The 17771-nt window shown below is 38.7% G+C and overlaps 1 protein-coding gene across 4 annotated transcripts in view; it reads left to right on the forward strand.

Moving 5' to 3' along the window:
- osbp2b (oxysterol binding protein 2b) overlaps positions 1-17771 on the forward strand; it is a 131519-nt gene that overhangs the window by 101757 nt on the left and 11991 nt on the right. For 3 of the 4 annotated variants that reach the window (XM_057831282.1, XM_057831284.1, XM_057831285.1), the window contains 8 exons: positions 1498-1696; positions 5879-6002; positions 6151-6217; positions 8788-8940; positions 9024-9269; positions 9349-9469; positions 10534-10637; positions 15754-15849. In XM_057831282.1, the coding sequence (XP_057687265.1) occupies positions 1498-1696; positions 5879-6002; positions 6151-6217; positions 8788-8940; positions 9024-9269; positions 9349-9469; positions 10534-10637; positions 15754-15849 (1110 nt within the window). The remainder of the gene's footprint in view (positions 1-1497; positions 1697-5878; positions 6003-6150; positions 6218-8787; positions 8941-9023; positions 9270-9348; positions 9470-10533; positions 10638-15753; positions 15850-17771) is intronic. The other variant, XM_057831283.1, reaches the window with a different exon arrangement.

The raw sequence follows: 17771 nt of genomic DNA on the forward strand, positions 1-17771 counted from the left end.
GAGAGACTCGCACGAGCAAACCGGGCAAGGGAGGATGATGACTAATCTCCTGAAGCGGATACAGCACATGCGAGCCTCCATAGCACCCCAGGCCTTCCCTCCTTTCAACTAATTGGACATCAACTGATACTATGAACTCACTCAAATCGACAATATGTGAAATTCCATGGCAATCAATGACTTTTGAACGAAATGTGTAAGACTATGACTGGACTGATACACAATATGCTGTTTGTGCATCCCGGGCTGTTGGGGGATGGGGTTTCGATAAGCATCTGCTTTTCCCGTCTTTCTTGTCTGTCTTCGTCTTTCCTTCGGGTAAAATTCCACATTCTAAAAGTGTCAATGATTTTGATGATGATGACAATGACAATAAATTCATTCATTCATTTGCATACTATCCTCATTAAAATATGAAAACCTATAAATGTTTGGGTGGTTTTAGGTAAAGCAGACAATTTTTTCATCTGTGTGATTTTGACAAAGATCAGATCACATTTGATGATTTTATGCAGAAATGTGAGAAATTCCAAAACGTTCAGATACTTTTTCATACCACTGTATAGTGGGGGCAGAGGGTTGAGTGGTTGTGTATGTGTGTGTGTGTGTGTGTGGGGGGGGGGGGGGGGGGGGGGGCTAACAGAAAATAATTGAGAACCACAGATCTAATACCGAGTAAATCCAGTTGCGCCGTAGAGTTGAGTCTCAATTCCCCCCCCCCCCCCCCCCCCCCAAAAAAAAAAATCTTTTGTGATATTTTTCTTACGCAGTATTTCAATTTTAAAGGTTAGGGTTTAAGGCAGAGGTGGGCAAACCAGTCCTCGAGGGCCGCAGTGGGTCCTGGTCTTTGTTCCAACTGACCCAGCACAGATAGTTTAACCAATGCGGTTTCAGTAGAAATGCGAAGCACCTGACTGCAATTGACTGATTGCACTTGTAAAACAGCAGATTGGTGGAAAGGTGTCCTCTTAATGGGTTGCAACCAAAACCAGCACCCACTGCGGCCCTTTGTGGAATAGTTTGCCCACCCCTGGTTTAAGGTAATTAAAAATTACATAATAGAATGATGACCATTGTTATTAGTAAATTTAAAAATCTTGTATATTTTCTTACATTTTCAATCATTCATTCATTTTCTATTAAAAAAGAAACCCCGAAAAAAACTCGTGATGGTGATTTTTTTCTGGATTTGTTTTAACTTACAGTAAAGAAGCTAATGAAAATATCATAAATTGTAGACAATCCCAAAAATTTTGAATTAAAATGAAGTTACACTTTGTGGAGGAAAGTGCGCCTTCTCCACAGAAAAATCGAAGCGGAAAGGCCGGTGACCTAGCTGTCGACTGTTAGACGAAACAGCTGCCGTGACTCCTCCTGACATGGTTTCGATTTTAATTGATATTTGTATCGATCCGCCAACCACTTATAGAAATGTTGTACAGTAGAGGACTGCAAGTTATAACAACTGACAATGTTTCTCCGTCTGTAATGCCTCAGGCTTGTCGAGACTTTCTGGACCTAGCTGAGACCCACAGTAGGAGGTGGCAACGGGCACTGCAGTATGAGCGTGAGCAGCGTGCCCACTTGGAGGAGACTATTGAGCAGTTAGCCAAGCAGCACAACAGTTTGGAGCGCGCGTGGAGGGCGGGACCTACGCTTTCATCCAGTACACCCAGTGCACCAACCAACAAGAAGGGTGAGCCGTATTGACTTGCTTCTATTGCTTCTATTCACTTCACAGGCTAATCATGTGATTTTGAATGACCTGTTTACCGGTATATGGCGAAAAACACTCAGGTGACTTGAAGTTCCGCTCTGAGACCCCCAATTTGGCCAACTTTCAAAATTGTCCGATATGCATGTGTGATGCATCATTGGAAAGCTTAAAATCTCAGTTTTATGGGGGAAGAAAATTTTGAGCAGGAGTGCATTTTTTTAAAAAAAATTTTTTTTCAAACAGCAAAACCCTATCTGGAGGTGAGAGCATGCGAGAACAGAATTACAGACGCCATGACTTTAACGAGATATTATCGCGTACCTACTTTGTTTCGATCCAAAAACTCCATGTAGCATGTATCACTGAGTGTCAAGACACAGCTGTGAATGGCCACATCTGGATTTTTATGGGATTTTATGGGTGAAACATGGTAATATAACAAGGGTCGCAATGCAGAAATGGCAGACATCAAGGAGTGGTCGAGATTTTCTTTTTCATATATTTACCCTTTTAAATGTTTTTTTTTTTTTTCAACTTTTTTGTTTGGATCAATTATTTATCATCTAACATATCGGCGAAAATGCGACAGTAACAAAAAAAAAACTTTTAAGTGATAGTTATGAGGTAGATATCTGACTTTTTTACAGACGCCATTTTTTTTCATTGTGACATAATTTGTTTAAAAGTTTAAAATATGTGAGTGAATAATTTTTTAAAGTCGTTTTTTTTGTTTTTAAACGAAATATGAGACACCAATGAATGATTCTAAGCTAAAAACGACAGAAAATTTGAATAATAAATAATATAATTAATTATCTTTGTTTTATGGCTGGGTTGAAACAGAAGCGGTTGCGTGACGTCTGTAAACAGGGGTTTTCAGGGTAAAACGGACAAATTAAAAATAGTTCGGGGGCTTCATGCGCCATGAATCTGCTATGGCAGCATATAAACATTGTTCTATCAAACACAACAGTTGTTTTGTCTTAAAATACAGCAGTTTCTTTTAAAGAGGAGTGCAAGAGCAGAAACTGCTTTTGCAGTCTTGTCTGTGTTTTCCGCCATATACAAACTGGATAGATGGTATTTTATTTCATCCTACTTAGAAATTTTGCTGCCTTACATGGTACCTGTAACTCTGCTGGCAACATAATATCTGCAGTGAGAGATTGTCAGGTTTGCCGCAATTAGCCAGTATCGCTTTTTAAAAAATATCATAATAATAGCATTATTAGGGTGGCCCCTGGCGGTATTTTGAAGGACACTCAGTGTAATGGCTGTCAAGTTTTACCAAAATTTTTTGTTTCACCAATAAGTGAAGTTGTCTCACTAAAGTTTATTGAATTTTTACATGATGCGTAAGCTTTTTTGTTTGTGTGTGTTTAAAAATTTAATTACCTGAGCTTAGCCTCAAACGGTTAAAAAAATAAATAAATGAGGATCTAAGTACAACAAATGAACAATTGGCTAACTTGCATAGCAAAAGTCCGCTAGCTTAAATGCTATAAAATGCTAAGTCTTTTTTTTTTTTTTTTTTTTTTTTACAGTGCGCTTAACAAATCATTCAACCAGATGTTTCAACAAAAAAACGGCTAAATATACGGCGGACAACACTCAGGTGACTTGAAGTTCCGGTCTTAGAACACCAATTTGGCCAAATTTCAAAATTGTCCTATATGCACGTGTGATACATCTTTGGAAAGCTTAAAATCTTAATTTTCTGGGGGAAGAAATTTTTTGAAGAGGAGGGCATTTAAAAAAAAAAAAGTAAACGGAAAAACTCTCAACTGGAGGCAAGAGCATGAGAGAGCATAATTAAAGACGCCACGATTTTAACGAGATATTAACGTGTACTTACCTGTTTTCGAACAACTGGCTAATTTACATAGCAAAACTCCACAGCTTAAATGCTATAAAATGCTAATTTTTTTTTTACAATGCTCTTAACAAATGTTTCAAATGCATATTTCCACAAAAACATCTAAATGCACATATAAACTAAATTACGAATAAATATATAAAAACGTATATGTTGGTCTTAACAAGGAGCAGCTGGATTCAGCCATGTAAAATGAGTGATGTCATATTCACTGTTGCCACTAGAGGGCAGTGTATCCACCTAAATCAATCAAACTAGATGCAAACATTTTCAAAACAAATCATTACAATGCCACGTTAAACGAATACTCGAAGCAGCTTTTTCTAATCGAATTACTCGAGTTAATCGATTAATTGTAGCAGCACTAGAGTTATGCCATATTCACTGTTGCTACTAGAGGGGAGTGTATCCACCCAAATGAATATAAACTAAATGCAACCACTTTCAAAACAAACCATTACAACCCCGCTTTAAATGAATCCTCAAAGCAGCAAAATTGCAAAGATTTTTTTTTTTCCTAATTGAATTACTCGAGTTAATTGATTGATTGTTGCAGCACTAATTGTTTCAAGATTTGATTGTAAATTTGGCACATATTTATGTTCTGTGCATTTTTTGTTTTTTTGCTCTTTCTACACCTGGATGCTTATTAGTAAATTGATTAACATTTTGGATGTAGTGATAAACTTTTAAAAACATTTTCAATGTTAGTAAAATAAAAATGTAATCCTTCAAAATGTATAATGCAGATAATTACATTTCTATGTAATGCATTTGCCAGTATAGAAAGAAGTCCCGGGGAGCATGCATCATCCAGGCTTGTTAACCAGTGGAAGCATTGCCAATTTTACTAAGATGATTATTTCCTAATTAGGGGCCATGTGTACATGATTATACAGTAAGGCTCATTCCTGAACCTGTTAGAATGCATAGAGGTTCCCATATGATGCGTGCATTGTGTGTGTTTAGCAGAGGTGGGTAGAGTAGTGAAAAGTTTTACTCAAGCGTAGCATTACTTTTAATTAAGTACTCACGTAAAAGTATAACTAGTCATCCAAAAATGTACTCAAGTACAAGTAAAAAAGTATTCGTTGTGAGTAAAGCTCCCGAAAAACAGTGTCTCCCCCCCCCCAAAAAAAAGTAATTTTAAGTGCATGTTACACCATTAAAAAAATCTTAAATAACATTATTATGTGAATTAAAGTCATATTTTGAGACGATTCGGCTTTATACAAAAATTTGGCAAAGCGCAGATGACTAGAAATCAGTCTTTCAATCTGCCGTTGAGCACCTCCTGTCATTATAGCGCTCTGGCGCCGCCATCTGGGTGATGACGTCAGCAAAGTAGCGATTTTAACGGATTTAGAATCCAGCCCAATGGAGGAGGAAGATTTAGGATTTGAAAAATGCAAGAGCGGTGAATAGAATCTTTTGGAAATCCAAAAAGCCTCACAGCACTCTCCCTGGTGTAGCAACAAAATCCTGCAGCACACTGGGCTGGCGTGATACAAAAAATAGACAAATTAATCTGCAAAATCTGCTTAATCAGCATTCCTTTTGCATACAATAGTATGACTGTATAGTGAAGATGCTGTATCCCGTCAACGTCACTTCTGCCTTCTTCCTCAATCCGAGACAGCAGTCGGAAGTCTCTCATTTTCCTAGCTCAGGATTCAAAAAATTGAATAAATATATCGACCGCTTCTGCACACATCCAAATGGTCCATTTCATTCAGGAGCATAAAATACTGCGTGTACTATGAAATACAAATGCTTTTTTGTGTCACAGACACTTTAAACATACATACAAATACTTGTCTTTATTAAATTCTTCATAGTCAGTCACTCAAATCCACTCACGCTGTTGAGAAGAGCCTCTCACTTACGCAATGAGTTGCCACAGCACACTACCGCTAGTGTTAAACAAGCTCAACAATGATTGACACTTGCGGCGTCTTTCAAGGTAGCGCTTCCAGGCTTCTCTGGCAAGATCAAAAGCTTCCAACGCTTGTCAATCATCGTTACTTTAACAAGCAAACTCTAGTGCACTGCGGACCATGAAAAGCAGCAGGACTGAGATTGATCAGATCGGGGCATCTCTAGTTTGTTGGCTTGCGTTGCCACAGCACATTAGAAGTATCTACAGTATCAATCCTTAGTATTGGGACATAAAAGATGGTGCTACTGTATATCGCCAAATGATATTTTTTCCTAGCTTTACTACCCACCTCCTGTGTTTGGGTTTGGTTAGCTTTTTCTCTACAATATGTTTGTTTTCCTCATAGAAGCAAGTGAGAGGCCGCTCCAAGGAGAGGCGAGTGACGAAGATGAGGATACTGAGTACTTTGATGCCATGGAGGATTCCCCTGCATTTATCACAGTGACTGCCACAGACAACACACAGCACAGGTCTGTCTCACATGTCTTTGAAGGCATTCAAATGCTTTTCTTGCTATTTATATGTCTTCACAAACATCACTGAATTTCACATGCATTTTGCTTCCACTCTCTTGATGTTTAAATTTATTGTCCATGGCTTTCTTTGTGGCCATTCCAGGCGATCTCAGACAAGTTTGAGTGGAGCAATTGGAGGCAATTCCTACGACTGGAACCAAGACGATCACGTAAGACTCTTCTTCTGTCCAATGAGTCTAACTTGGTAGTATTTCTGATCCCCTATGGTGTGAATTTGTCATGATATCTCAGCATTGCTGGGACCTTATCATTTTGGCTCATTGCTTTCTGCTCACCCAAGTAAACGACTGCTTACACTGATCTACAAAGATCCCAAATAGCGGGCTAATCCGGGTAAGGTTCAAGCATAATTGAAACTCTTTAGAAGCTCAAAAATTGATATAATATAATATAATAATTAGGGCTGTCAAATGATTAGAATTTTTAATCGAGTTAATCACAGCTTAAAATTTAATCGTAATTAATCGCAATTCAAACCATCTCTAAAATATGCCATATTTTTCTGTAAATTATTGTTGGAATGGAAAGATCAGACACGAGAGATATTTACATTCAACATACTGTACATAAGTACTGTATTCGTTTATTATAACAATCAATCAACAAGATGGCATTAACATTATTAACATTCTGTTAAAGCGATCCATGGATCAAAAGACTTGTAGTTCTTAAAAGATAAATGTTAGTACAAGTTATAGAAATTTTGTATTAAAACCCCTCTTAATGTTTTCGTTTTAATCAAATTTGTAAAATTTTCAATCAAAAAATAAACTAGTAGCTCGCCATTGTTGATGTCAATAATTACACAATGCTCATGGTGCTGAAACCCATAAAATCAGTCGCACCCAAGCGCCAGCAGAGGGCAACAAAACACCATAAAAACACAGTAACAAGTGGACATGACACTGTGCTGTCATTTTAATCTGTTTGAGCGGGGCATGTGCATTAAATGCATCAAATATTTTAACGTGATTAACCCTTTAACACTGAACGTGTCTGCAGCAACGCATTTACGCATATCGTCTTTGAAGCTTCGTCACGCTGTAATTATGTCACCCACGTGCCGCTGGTTGGTCTCATTTGAAAGTGCGGAAGTTGATGTCCACATCAGTTTTTATTTGAAGTCAATCGACCAAGTAAAACGGGAGATAATGTCATTTGAGTTTTATAGTTTTATTGCACTCATAAATATGCATTAAAACGCTGCATGGACCATGTATCTATCTCCATATTTCCATCATTTCCTGTCCTTTTTCAAAACCGAAAGCAGCACAAAAGATATCCCAAGAGGCGTTGTGATGTCAAGAAGGACGAACCGAATGTGAACATTTTTAATAAATTTCCGAGCGAGGTGCCAACTAAGGAAAGGGAGGCATGCGAAGCAAGCAACGGCCGGTTGGATTGAGCGACCGACTTTGAAACGTGCAGAATGAATCTAAAACTAAATTTAGCGCAAGCTAATGCATTACTTCATTAACTCAAGGAAGAAGATGAGCCATATTTATCGTTGTTTTCTTCGGATGAGTCGGCGTCTCTGTGAGTAGAAGTGACAGCAGCGCGCAAACGGCGTAAGAGTAGGCTGTGTGACGTTGTGTGTGATGCAGCTCTGTGACCTGTTCAAGAAGAAGCTTTATTGAGTGCGCAAAAAAAAAAAAAAAAAAAACTTTATTGGGTCGCATGCCTGTAAAATTTGAATAAAACTGAACTACTTGTCAATATTTATGAAAATACTTTTTTTCAATGTTATATATATTTTTTCTTCACTAAAATCTTCAACTTTTATGTGTCTTCAAGAAGCTTGATTCCATGTACCGTAATTTTTGCACTATAAGTCGCACCTGATTATAAGACGCCAACCACCCGATTTGGCACGAAAACAGCATTTGTTCATAGATAAGCCGCAATGGACTATAAGCCGCAGCTGCCATCACTGTATTATGGGGCGTGTACACTAAAAGATTTTAACCGGTAACACCTTATTTGACAGTGGCATCATACGACTGTCATAAGAGCTAATGAACCACCATGAAGCTTCGAACCAATTGGCTACAAAGCTTCAAGAAGTTTCATTTGGCCATCACTGCTCCCTTGGGGGAGACAGTCAAACTCTGCTGCCACCTGCTGTCAACACTGTTATTTTCAAACATGCCTCCTAGCATGCATTGCAGTGCTACAGATGTAAATAACAATCAAAATTCATGTTCCGCGCTAATTATTTCTTCAGTTACTGTTCCAGTTGTGTCATTATTTGCTAGTAATGGTATTTGGTAACACTTTATATGACAGTGGCGCTATAACCAAACTATGAAAAAATACGGTATGTGTCTTTCTATCCGTGGTACCCTATAGTTAGGGGCCACTGTGCTCATAGTCAAAAATGTTAGTCTGGAGCCCTGTGACAACAAATTTTAAACTTGTCTTTTGGAAGACACATTCCTGGGTGCCTCCCAGGTACATTATCCAACTTTGTTTGCACTCATACTGTATTTGCACAAGCAAAACTTTTGTAAATTGGGTCCTCGATGTTTTTCTTTTTTTGTAATCCCTGTGGTATGGTTTCCTTTCACTTACCTCTCTCTCACCCCGAGTGCTGCTTCTTTTTGCTCACCGACTTGTCTCCTTTTCCCTTTTCTTTCTTGCTCATTACCAGTTTGTTTTCTCCTTTCAAGCTTTGCCTTGTCAAACTTTATACAGTCCACTTCTTTATTTGCATTCTCAGATGTCTCCGAGCTATAACGATGTGTCAGGGAAGGAGCTGCAGCCGCGCAGACAACGGCGGACGCGTGTTCCAGACAAGCCTAACTACTCCCTCAATTTGTGGAGCATCATGAAAAACTGTATCGGCAAGGAGCTCTCCAAAATTCCCATGCCTGTAAGCGAAACTGTTTTCTTCTGTTTCTGAACAGTGTGTTCTCGGTTTACCTTATTTATATTTGTCATCTTCTGCATCTGCAGGTGAACTTCAATGAGCCTCTATCAATGCTGCAGCGTCTGACCGAAGACTTGGAGTATCATGAGCTTCTGGATAAGGCGGCGCGCTGCGACTCCTCGCTGGAGCAGATGTGTCTAGTGGCTGCCTTCTCCGTCTCTTCCTACTCCACCACAGTTCACCGGACAGCCAAGCCCTTTAACCCGCTCTTGGGGGAGACCTATGAGCTTGACCGCCTCGAGGAGTTTGGCTACCGCTCACTGTGTGAGCAGGTAAGATCACAACATCATACAGATATGTTATGTTCTTAATTGTTCATATGGCATTTACGTTGACCGCTATTCTCATAAGGTGAGCCATCACCCTCCTGCAGCTGCACATCATGTGATTTCCCAACGGGGCTGGACCTTGTGGCAGGAAATCACCATTGGCAGCAAGTTCCGTGGAAAATACCTCTCCATAATGCCTTTGGGTAAGACATTTATCTCTCGCTGGCAGGAAAATCCTCAATGTAAACAAGTGCTTAGTCTTACAAACCAAAGAGCATTAATTACTAAATTGTGCATGTACTGCAGGCCAAGAAATACTCTGAAGTATTTAACAGTTTGTTAAGCATTTACAGGGTGTTCTTAACCTGAAACACAGTTTGTGTAGAAACGGTCAAGTTTTTGTGTGTAACATTTGGCATTTCTATCTTTTCAGGTTAAGAAATGCCGTTCACTTCAAAAGAAAAGGCATTTTGATAAGGCATTTTACAGGCAGCGCTCATGTTGCACATTTAGGAAAATCTGCCATAGAACCAACAAATATTTGTACTTTTCTTTGTATATTTAACCAATAAAATATATGACCTTCAACATAAAGTGTATATAGTTTTATTAAGATCCATCAACTAGCATGGGCATTTAGAATGTGGTCAACCATATTGGAACACCCTGTAAATGCTTAACAAACTGTTAACAAATACTTCACAAATCAACAATAAATCATTTATCAACAGTTTACTAATGATCTAATAACTAGTAAAAAGGATAGTTATTATAAAGTGTTACCAAAATTTCTATAACTTGTACTAACATTTATCTTTTAAGAACTACAAGTCTTTCTATCCATGGATCGCTTTAACAGAATGTTAATGCCATCTTGTTGATTTATTGTTATAATAAACAAATACAGTACTTATGTATAGTATGTTGAATGTACATATCCGTCTTGTGTCTTATCTTCTATTCCAACAATAATTTACAGAAAAATATGGCATATTTCATAGATGGTTTGAATTACGATTAATTAATTTTTAAGCTGTGATTAACTCGATTAAAAATTTTAATCGTTTGACAGCCCTAATTTAATCGATTAGTTGTTGCAGCCTTATTAGCAATCGTTCAGTTTAGGTTCATAATGGGATTAGATGTGAATGACAGCAATGAATAGCTTCTTTGGAATAATAAAAGTGCTATTTGTTTTGTGTTTTTTAAGATCGGTACAATCCTGCGATAGTTTTTATTGATTGTTGCTCTCATTTTACATCTCCAGGTGCAATCCATCTGCTATTCCACTCTAGCGGCAACCACTACGTGTGGAGAAAAGTCACGTCCACTGTGCACAACATCATTGTGGGCAAGCTTTGGATTGACCAGGTCTGTTAACAAGCACTTCTCATCAATAGTCATTCATCCACACAAGCTCAAACAAATCTTCTTAACTTTCAAGCAGCGTTAGCCGTTTTTCTCTTTTTTCATCAGGGGCAATGAAAAAGAAACCAGGAAAGGGAATTATTGTGTCTTAAATCTTGATTCATGTCCTTAAATAAAAGCCTTGCCAATCTCTGAGATGACTGAATTAACCCTTTCATAGGGCTTTCATTTATTTGGCTACAACTGACAGCGCATGACGTCCAATCCATTTTGACTTGGAGCAGCTGGCAAATTACACTCTCCCGGTCAAAGCAGCATCTCTGTCAAGCGTTTAGGTCGAAATGGATTGGACATCTAGGGCCTTCTATATATGTTCATGCCAGGTCTTAATGATGTTATGTATTTTATTGTATTACCTAAAACAGTCATCTGTCCTATTAAAGGGATCCTCTATTTTTAAGACAAGTAATTCTTAAAAGATAAATGTTAGTATAATTTATAATAATTTGATATCAAAACCCCTCTTAATGTTTTGTTTTAATAAAGTTTGTAAAATTATTTTAAGTGATAGGTCGCCATTCTTGTTACGTCGCAGTGCGTGACGTCACCGGTCCCGTTGCCGAAATTCCAGCGTGTCACTCGTTAGCTTTCCCAACATGTCGTCGGTTCTACCCTTCCTATTTGAACCAGATCTGAAAAGTGAAGAGCAGGACAGCACTGTCGGTCGTTCACAAGACGAGCTTCAGGGGAAAATGCGTGCAGCAAATACCTGATAAGACAAAAGTTGGGCAAAAATGGTGATGCGAGAGAGTCCTGTTGTATTGGGAACTCCAGTTGGAAGCGAGAGTGTAGCTGTCCGGTTTTATTAGCAGATATTCAAGGTAAGCATATTTCGTTTTCAAACTTATCCCAATATAATTATGTAGATTGTTAGCATCCAGAGCTGTCGTGTGCTTTACATACAGTACAGGCCAAAGAGCACATCTTGTGTAATCCATGTCTTGTACATTGTAACGCGTGGTAGCTAGGATACGTGTATAAAAGTAACAAAAAGGGGAGAAGCTTCCACTTATGCACATTTATTCACAAAAAATAATATTTCCACCTTGACCACTCTTCACTCGGGAGCTCAGCAGTACGCAAACACGCATTCCCTGAATAGTCAACAAAAAGATAGCAATAGTAATCCAAATCCGCGTTTTTTACTCACTCGAATATCCAGGAATTAGACCGATCCCATGGGAATGTCGCAGCCGCGATCAGGCCGTCGATTCCACAAAATAGACTGATCCGGAAAGCCGCTGTGGGACCGACGAATCAAAAAAAAAAAAAAAAAAAAAATGGACAGATCCGAAACCAATATTGCAGACGCGGTGGGACCTTCGGATCCAGAAAATAGACGGATCCCTTACTTGACTGAGGATCCAGGAAAAATGTTCGGGCGCCAGTTGTAACACATGGTGGGTAGGATACGTGCATACAGGGACCAAAAGGGGGAGAAGCTTCCACTTATGCACATTTATTGACTAAAAATAATAATTCCACCTTGACCACTCACTTCACTCCCCTTGTTTCCATTTGACTGGAAATTGCATCCAAAAGCAGCACATCGTGGCATTTTACTTCGCGAGTTTAGGCAGCAATAAGCAATTGTTGAACACGCTACACATTCGGAAAGATCCCAATGACGTCATCACTGCGAGCCCACAAACCGTGGCGCCAACTAACGGTCAAAATATGGACTAAACATTATAAAATATTGCCATTGATTTAACATTTTATGTGTTTCTAACAACATATTTTAGTACAAGAGAACAACTGTGGTTTATTAGAGCCTACATGTATTTAAGTTAGAGGATCACTTTAAGGGTGAAGGTAATGCAACTAAAATTTCTCATTTGTGAACTTGCAATGTTATTCTATATACAGGTAGTCCCCGGGTTATGACGTACTCGACTTACATGATTTTGACTTTACAACGCCGTTGTTTACAAGTCTCGTCTGCCAATTTGTCTCCATTCGAGCTGTAACACACATACGTACACTTATGTTAAAAAAAGACGCGCATTTTAACAATAAAACACATGACACCAAAAAATTGTTCAAACGTCCATCTAGTCCGTATTTAAATTTAGTAGATTAATTCACCTAATTTGCCTAACAAAAGTCCACTAGCTTAAATGCTAAGAATGCTAACATATTTACAATAGCGTACCGCAAGCAACTTGTCACTTTTGCTCATTAATATTCACGACGTTAGCAATTGTGGCTAGGCGGGTCAACCTCCTGTTTGTCCCTAATAGTAAATGAATGGAAATATTCTACGAACGAGATGTTTACTGAGCTAAACTTACCGGTTCTGTCCGAAAATGATGTCGCTGGCGCCAAATTCTCTGGTAAAGATGTGCAAGAACATACAAATGTTCAGTTAAAGAGATGGCTTGAGTGTCAAGGGCTGAAAAAGAGCACACCTGATCCAGAGTTAGCTTTTTTATGGACACCTTTTTTTTGTGTGCATTGCCTTACGCCACTGACAGTGACGTTCTCCTGTTTCAACAATCTATCCTTTACCACCATATGCCCTGTCTTTCTTATATATTATATCCTCTGGTTGTCTTACGTCTCTGACTGATCTTGTGGGCAATTTACATTGCAGTTTTTGTGTAGCGATCGCAACTGTTACTCAGTGAAAGCCAACGAACACTTTTCATTTTTTTCATTAATAACAAATCTTAATTCTATAATTGATTTAAACTTCCCCCTTACTAAAGTTGTTTTTATTACAACAGAAAAGATAGCAGTGGCAGTCAGATACCATTTAAATTTTTTTCAGGTCATTCATTGTCAGACAGAAGCAGCACAGCAAAACACCACGCTAAAATAAGTGAAAATATCAAAATGTTTACTGTATATGAAATGTGAATTGCTTCACCTTGCTAGCGTTAAACTGGTCTTTTGAACGTCCGCGCAAGTTGATCCATTCTTCACATTTTTTCCTCTGAGTTTTTGGTTTCGGGAAACGTATGAAGAAAACTTCTTCATATGCCGTAATGTGTCGAGTGGTTTCTACAAGTTCCATAGCAGCAGTGTTTGATTGGCATGTTCTTTTTTGAAAGATTAGCGGAGAAAACAAGCAGAAATAACATGGGTATTATGCGAGGGCGTGTCTATAATGTCTCGCTTCCGCGTCACGGTCTAAAAATAGTATTCGTGTGGTACGCTATTCTCATAGCAAATTGCTCACACATTGCTCCACAAACTGTAGCTCTAAACTTAGTTAAACATTCCTACACAAATATATATTAGCTGAAACAACTTACAGCCTTATGTGACCTTTTATGGCCAAACCGGAGCGCAGCTGTCCTTCATCAATGTTAGACGAGTCTGCTTCTCGATCACAGAAGGCGACAGTCCAGCCAGATTCAACGCTTCCAACAGAATGCAGTGTATCCTCCATCATTAAACAAAATACAATACTTCGCATTATGTCGCCAGCGTAGGAACAGAGCTCGTTCGTTTCCCAGGGACTACCTGTTTTCACGTTGCATGTACAGTTGTGGTCAAAAGTTTACATACACTTGTGAAGAACATAATGTCATGGCTCTCTTGAGTTTCCAGTTATTTCTACAACTCTGATTTTTCTCTGATAGAGTGATTGGAACAGATACTTCTTTGTCACAAAAAACATTCATGAAGTTTGGTTCTTTTATGACTTTATTATGGGTTAACAGAAAAAGTGATCAAATCTGCTGGGTCAAAAATATACATACATGGATCTGGAAAAGCGAATCATTGACTTGAACAAGTCAGGAAAGTCACTTGGAGCCATTTCAAAGCAGCTGCAGGTCCCAGGAGCAACAGTGCAAACAATTGTTTGTAAGTATAAAGTGCATGGCGCTGTTTTGTCACTGCCACGATCAGGAAGAAAACGCAAGCTATCACCTGCTGCTGAGAGAAAATTGGTCAGGAGGGTGAAGATTCAACCGAGAATCACCAAAAAGCAGATCTGCCAAGAATTAGAAGCTTCTGGAATACAGGTGTCAGTGTCCACAGTCAAGCGTGTTTTGCATCTCCATGGACTGAGAGGCTGCCGTGCAAGAAGGAAGCCCTTGCTCCAAAAGCGGCACCTTAAGGCTCGACTGAAGTTTGCTGCTGATCACATGGACAAAGATAAGACCTTCTGGAGGAAAGTTCTGTGGTCAGATGAAACAAAAATCAAGCTGTTTGGCCACAATGCCCAGCAATATGTTTGGAAGAGAAAAGGTGAGGCTTTTAACCCCAAGTACACCATGCCTACCATCAAGCACGGTGGTGGTAGTATTATGCTGTGGGGCTGTTTCGCTGCCAATGGAGCTGGTGCTTTACAGAGAGTAAATGGGATAATGAAGAAGGAGGATTACCTTCAAATTCTTCAAGATAACCTAACGTCATCAGCCCGAAGATTGGGTCTTGGGCGCAGTTGGGTGTTCCAACAGGACAATGACCCCAAACACACATCAAAAGTGGTAATCAGGCTAGAATTAAGGTTTTCGAATGGCCTTCCCAAAACCCCATTGAGAACTTGTGGAAAATGCTAAAGAAACAAGTCCATGTCAGAAAGCCATCAAATTTAACTGAACTGCACCAATTCTGTCAAGAGGAGTGGTCAAAGATTCAACCAGAAGCTTGCCAGAAGCTTGTGGATGGCTACCAAAAGCGCCTAATTGAAGTGAAAATGGCCAAGGGACATGTTAGCAAATATTAGCGCTGCTGTATGTATATTTTTGACCCAGCAGATTTAGTCATAAAAGAACCAAACTTCATGAATGTTTTTTGTGACAAAGAAGTATCTGTTCCAATCATTCTATCAGAGAAAAATCAGAGTTGTAGAAATAACTGGAAACTCAAGAGAGCCATGACATTATGTTCTTCACAAATGTACAGTATGTAAACTTTTGACCACAACTGTACCTATATCTGTCAAACAAAGAAACAAGGAGAACCTGTGTGTAATTTAAAAACAAATGAATAAAATAATAGAATGGAAATCTGCAGACTAAACAGTTTCATTCATAATCTTTTTCTGTGCATGTTACTCTTATGTTTTGTTAATGTCATCTTACTCTTTGTTTGTGTGCAGTCAGGTGACATCGAGATAGTGAATCACAGGACCAAAGAGACCTGTCAACTCAAATTTTCTCCCTACAGTTATTTCTCCAGGGATGTTGCTCGGAAGGTAAATCCTCCTTTCTGCTTCCCTTGCTGACACCGGTCTGTTTTATGTTTCTTTAACCCTTTAACACCTGGGCCTATTTTCTCCGAATTTACATGAAAAAATTGTTCACAATGGCCTGGTTGCGTCCCTTTTTTCAGGGCACCATTACCTTCATGTCCAAACTGTTGTTTTCTCCACTGTCCAACCACTAATCAATGTTATGGACCAAAACAAAAAAATTGTAATAATGATGTCCCATTGACAACCAAACATGCTCAACGAAACATTTTGAAGCTTAATAATATTTCATTGTTCCCGTGGGGTCTTAAAAAGTCTTAAAAGCATTGAATTTATGACTTTGGAAATTATACAATACCTTAAAAAGTCTTGAAAACATATTGAATTTTCATATCTGGGTCTTAAAATTTATGATGTATGTAACTAAGACTTTTGCGATATGCAATGAGTCCATTTATCGCACAGTAAATAAAAATGAGGGCGCTAATTTTCACGACCGCAACTGTGCGTGCGTGTACATGTTAACAAGTGTCAAAGTTTGCTTTGTACAACTTTATGATGTCTGATTATAATTTGTTAACTTATTGGACCAGTGCATCAGAAGCTAGACCCGACTCACAGGAGACGGCGTGCACCCGGCAGAAGCAAATAAAACTCAAGACAAAGATAAATGTGGGGGTTTTTGTGTGTAATAAAAAAACAACAATATTAAACTATTTACAGTATGTACACTGAAAAGCAAGAAAGCAATTTAAATGCATAAAACAAATCAATTAATCGAAAAACTGTTACTTAAACCACCCTAACTTTACTAAGTGCACTTAGTGTTTTTTTTTTTTTTTTTCTTTAACGTCTTATTACAGTCCTAAAACGCTATGCGAGCTCACATGTGAATCACTGTTGAATATTATGGAATGTTCCTACCAAATTCCCAGCTGAAACAAAAAAAGGTGTCCAGTTCAGGTACGAAAATTGGGTTAGCTTGCCACCGATCTCCCCTTCGACAACCACTCCTGTGACTCGACAGGTCGAGAGCGGAAAAATAAAGGGGAAAAAATATGTCCTCAATGAAAGAAAAGCGACTCCCGCATAAAAGACCCGGCCTAAACAGGCCAAGGTAATATTAACATCATGCTTCAAATTCATCTTTTTTCTTCTTAACAGGTCATATAAAACACTCACCAGAATAAGGTGATGAGGGCACGAAGCTAACGGTTGTTAGCTAATCTGCGCTGTCACAAACTGCCTTCCTAACAGCCAGTTTGTGATGATGACGCAGCAAACATTAAATTAACAATAATATTCATCCTTTTGCTTTATAACATGTCATATAAAACACTCACTAGAACAAGCTGATGGCGGCACGCAGTTAACGGTTGGCCAAGCTGCGCTGTCACAAGCTGCCCTCCTAACGGCCGTTTGCGGCAATGACGTAACAAAAATGACATTAACAGTAATGTGACCCCACTAAATTAGTGGCGATACAATCGATTTTACTTACAATTCCAAGGACGCACAAAGACTGCAGTTGAATCCAGGTTTTTTTTTTTTCACCGTATGTTTGTAACTGTCTGACAACCCAAAGAAGCTGCGGTTTCACTCACTCGCGATGACAAGGGGAAAAAAACAGGAGGAAAGACCGGTTCGCTCCAGTCATCCTACCATTGGCCTAGAACGTGCTCGCTCATTGGTTAAGGGCGAGTAATATCGCGATTTCCCATTGGCTTGTAGGTCGTTGCCTTTTAAAAAGTAATTAATTTAAAAGATTATTTTTTTCTAATAACCTATTTTTTCCTTCACTAATTTTATGTCAACAACTTTTGTTTGAGTTGATATTTCTTATTATAATTCCTAGCTCACTAAATTTCCATATGAATCATGTTCAATGTTCTCTATCATAGTAACGTGGGTTACATACACGTGCG

This window comes from Corythoichthys intestinalis, chromosome 3 (assembly GCF_030265065.1).
Source record: "Corythoichthys intestinalis isolate RoL2023-P3 chromosome 3, ASM3026506v1, whole genome shotgun sequence".
In the NCBI taxonomy this organism is placed as follows: Eukaryota; Metazoa; Chordata; class Actinopteri; order Syngnathiformes; family Syngnathidae; genus Corythoichthys; species Corythoichthys intestinalis.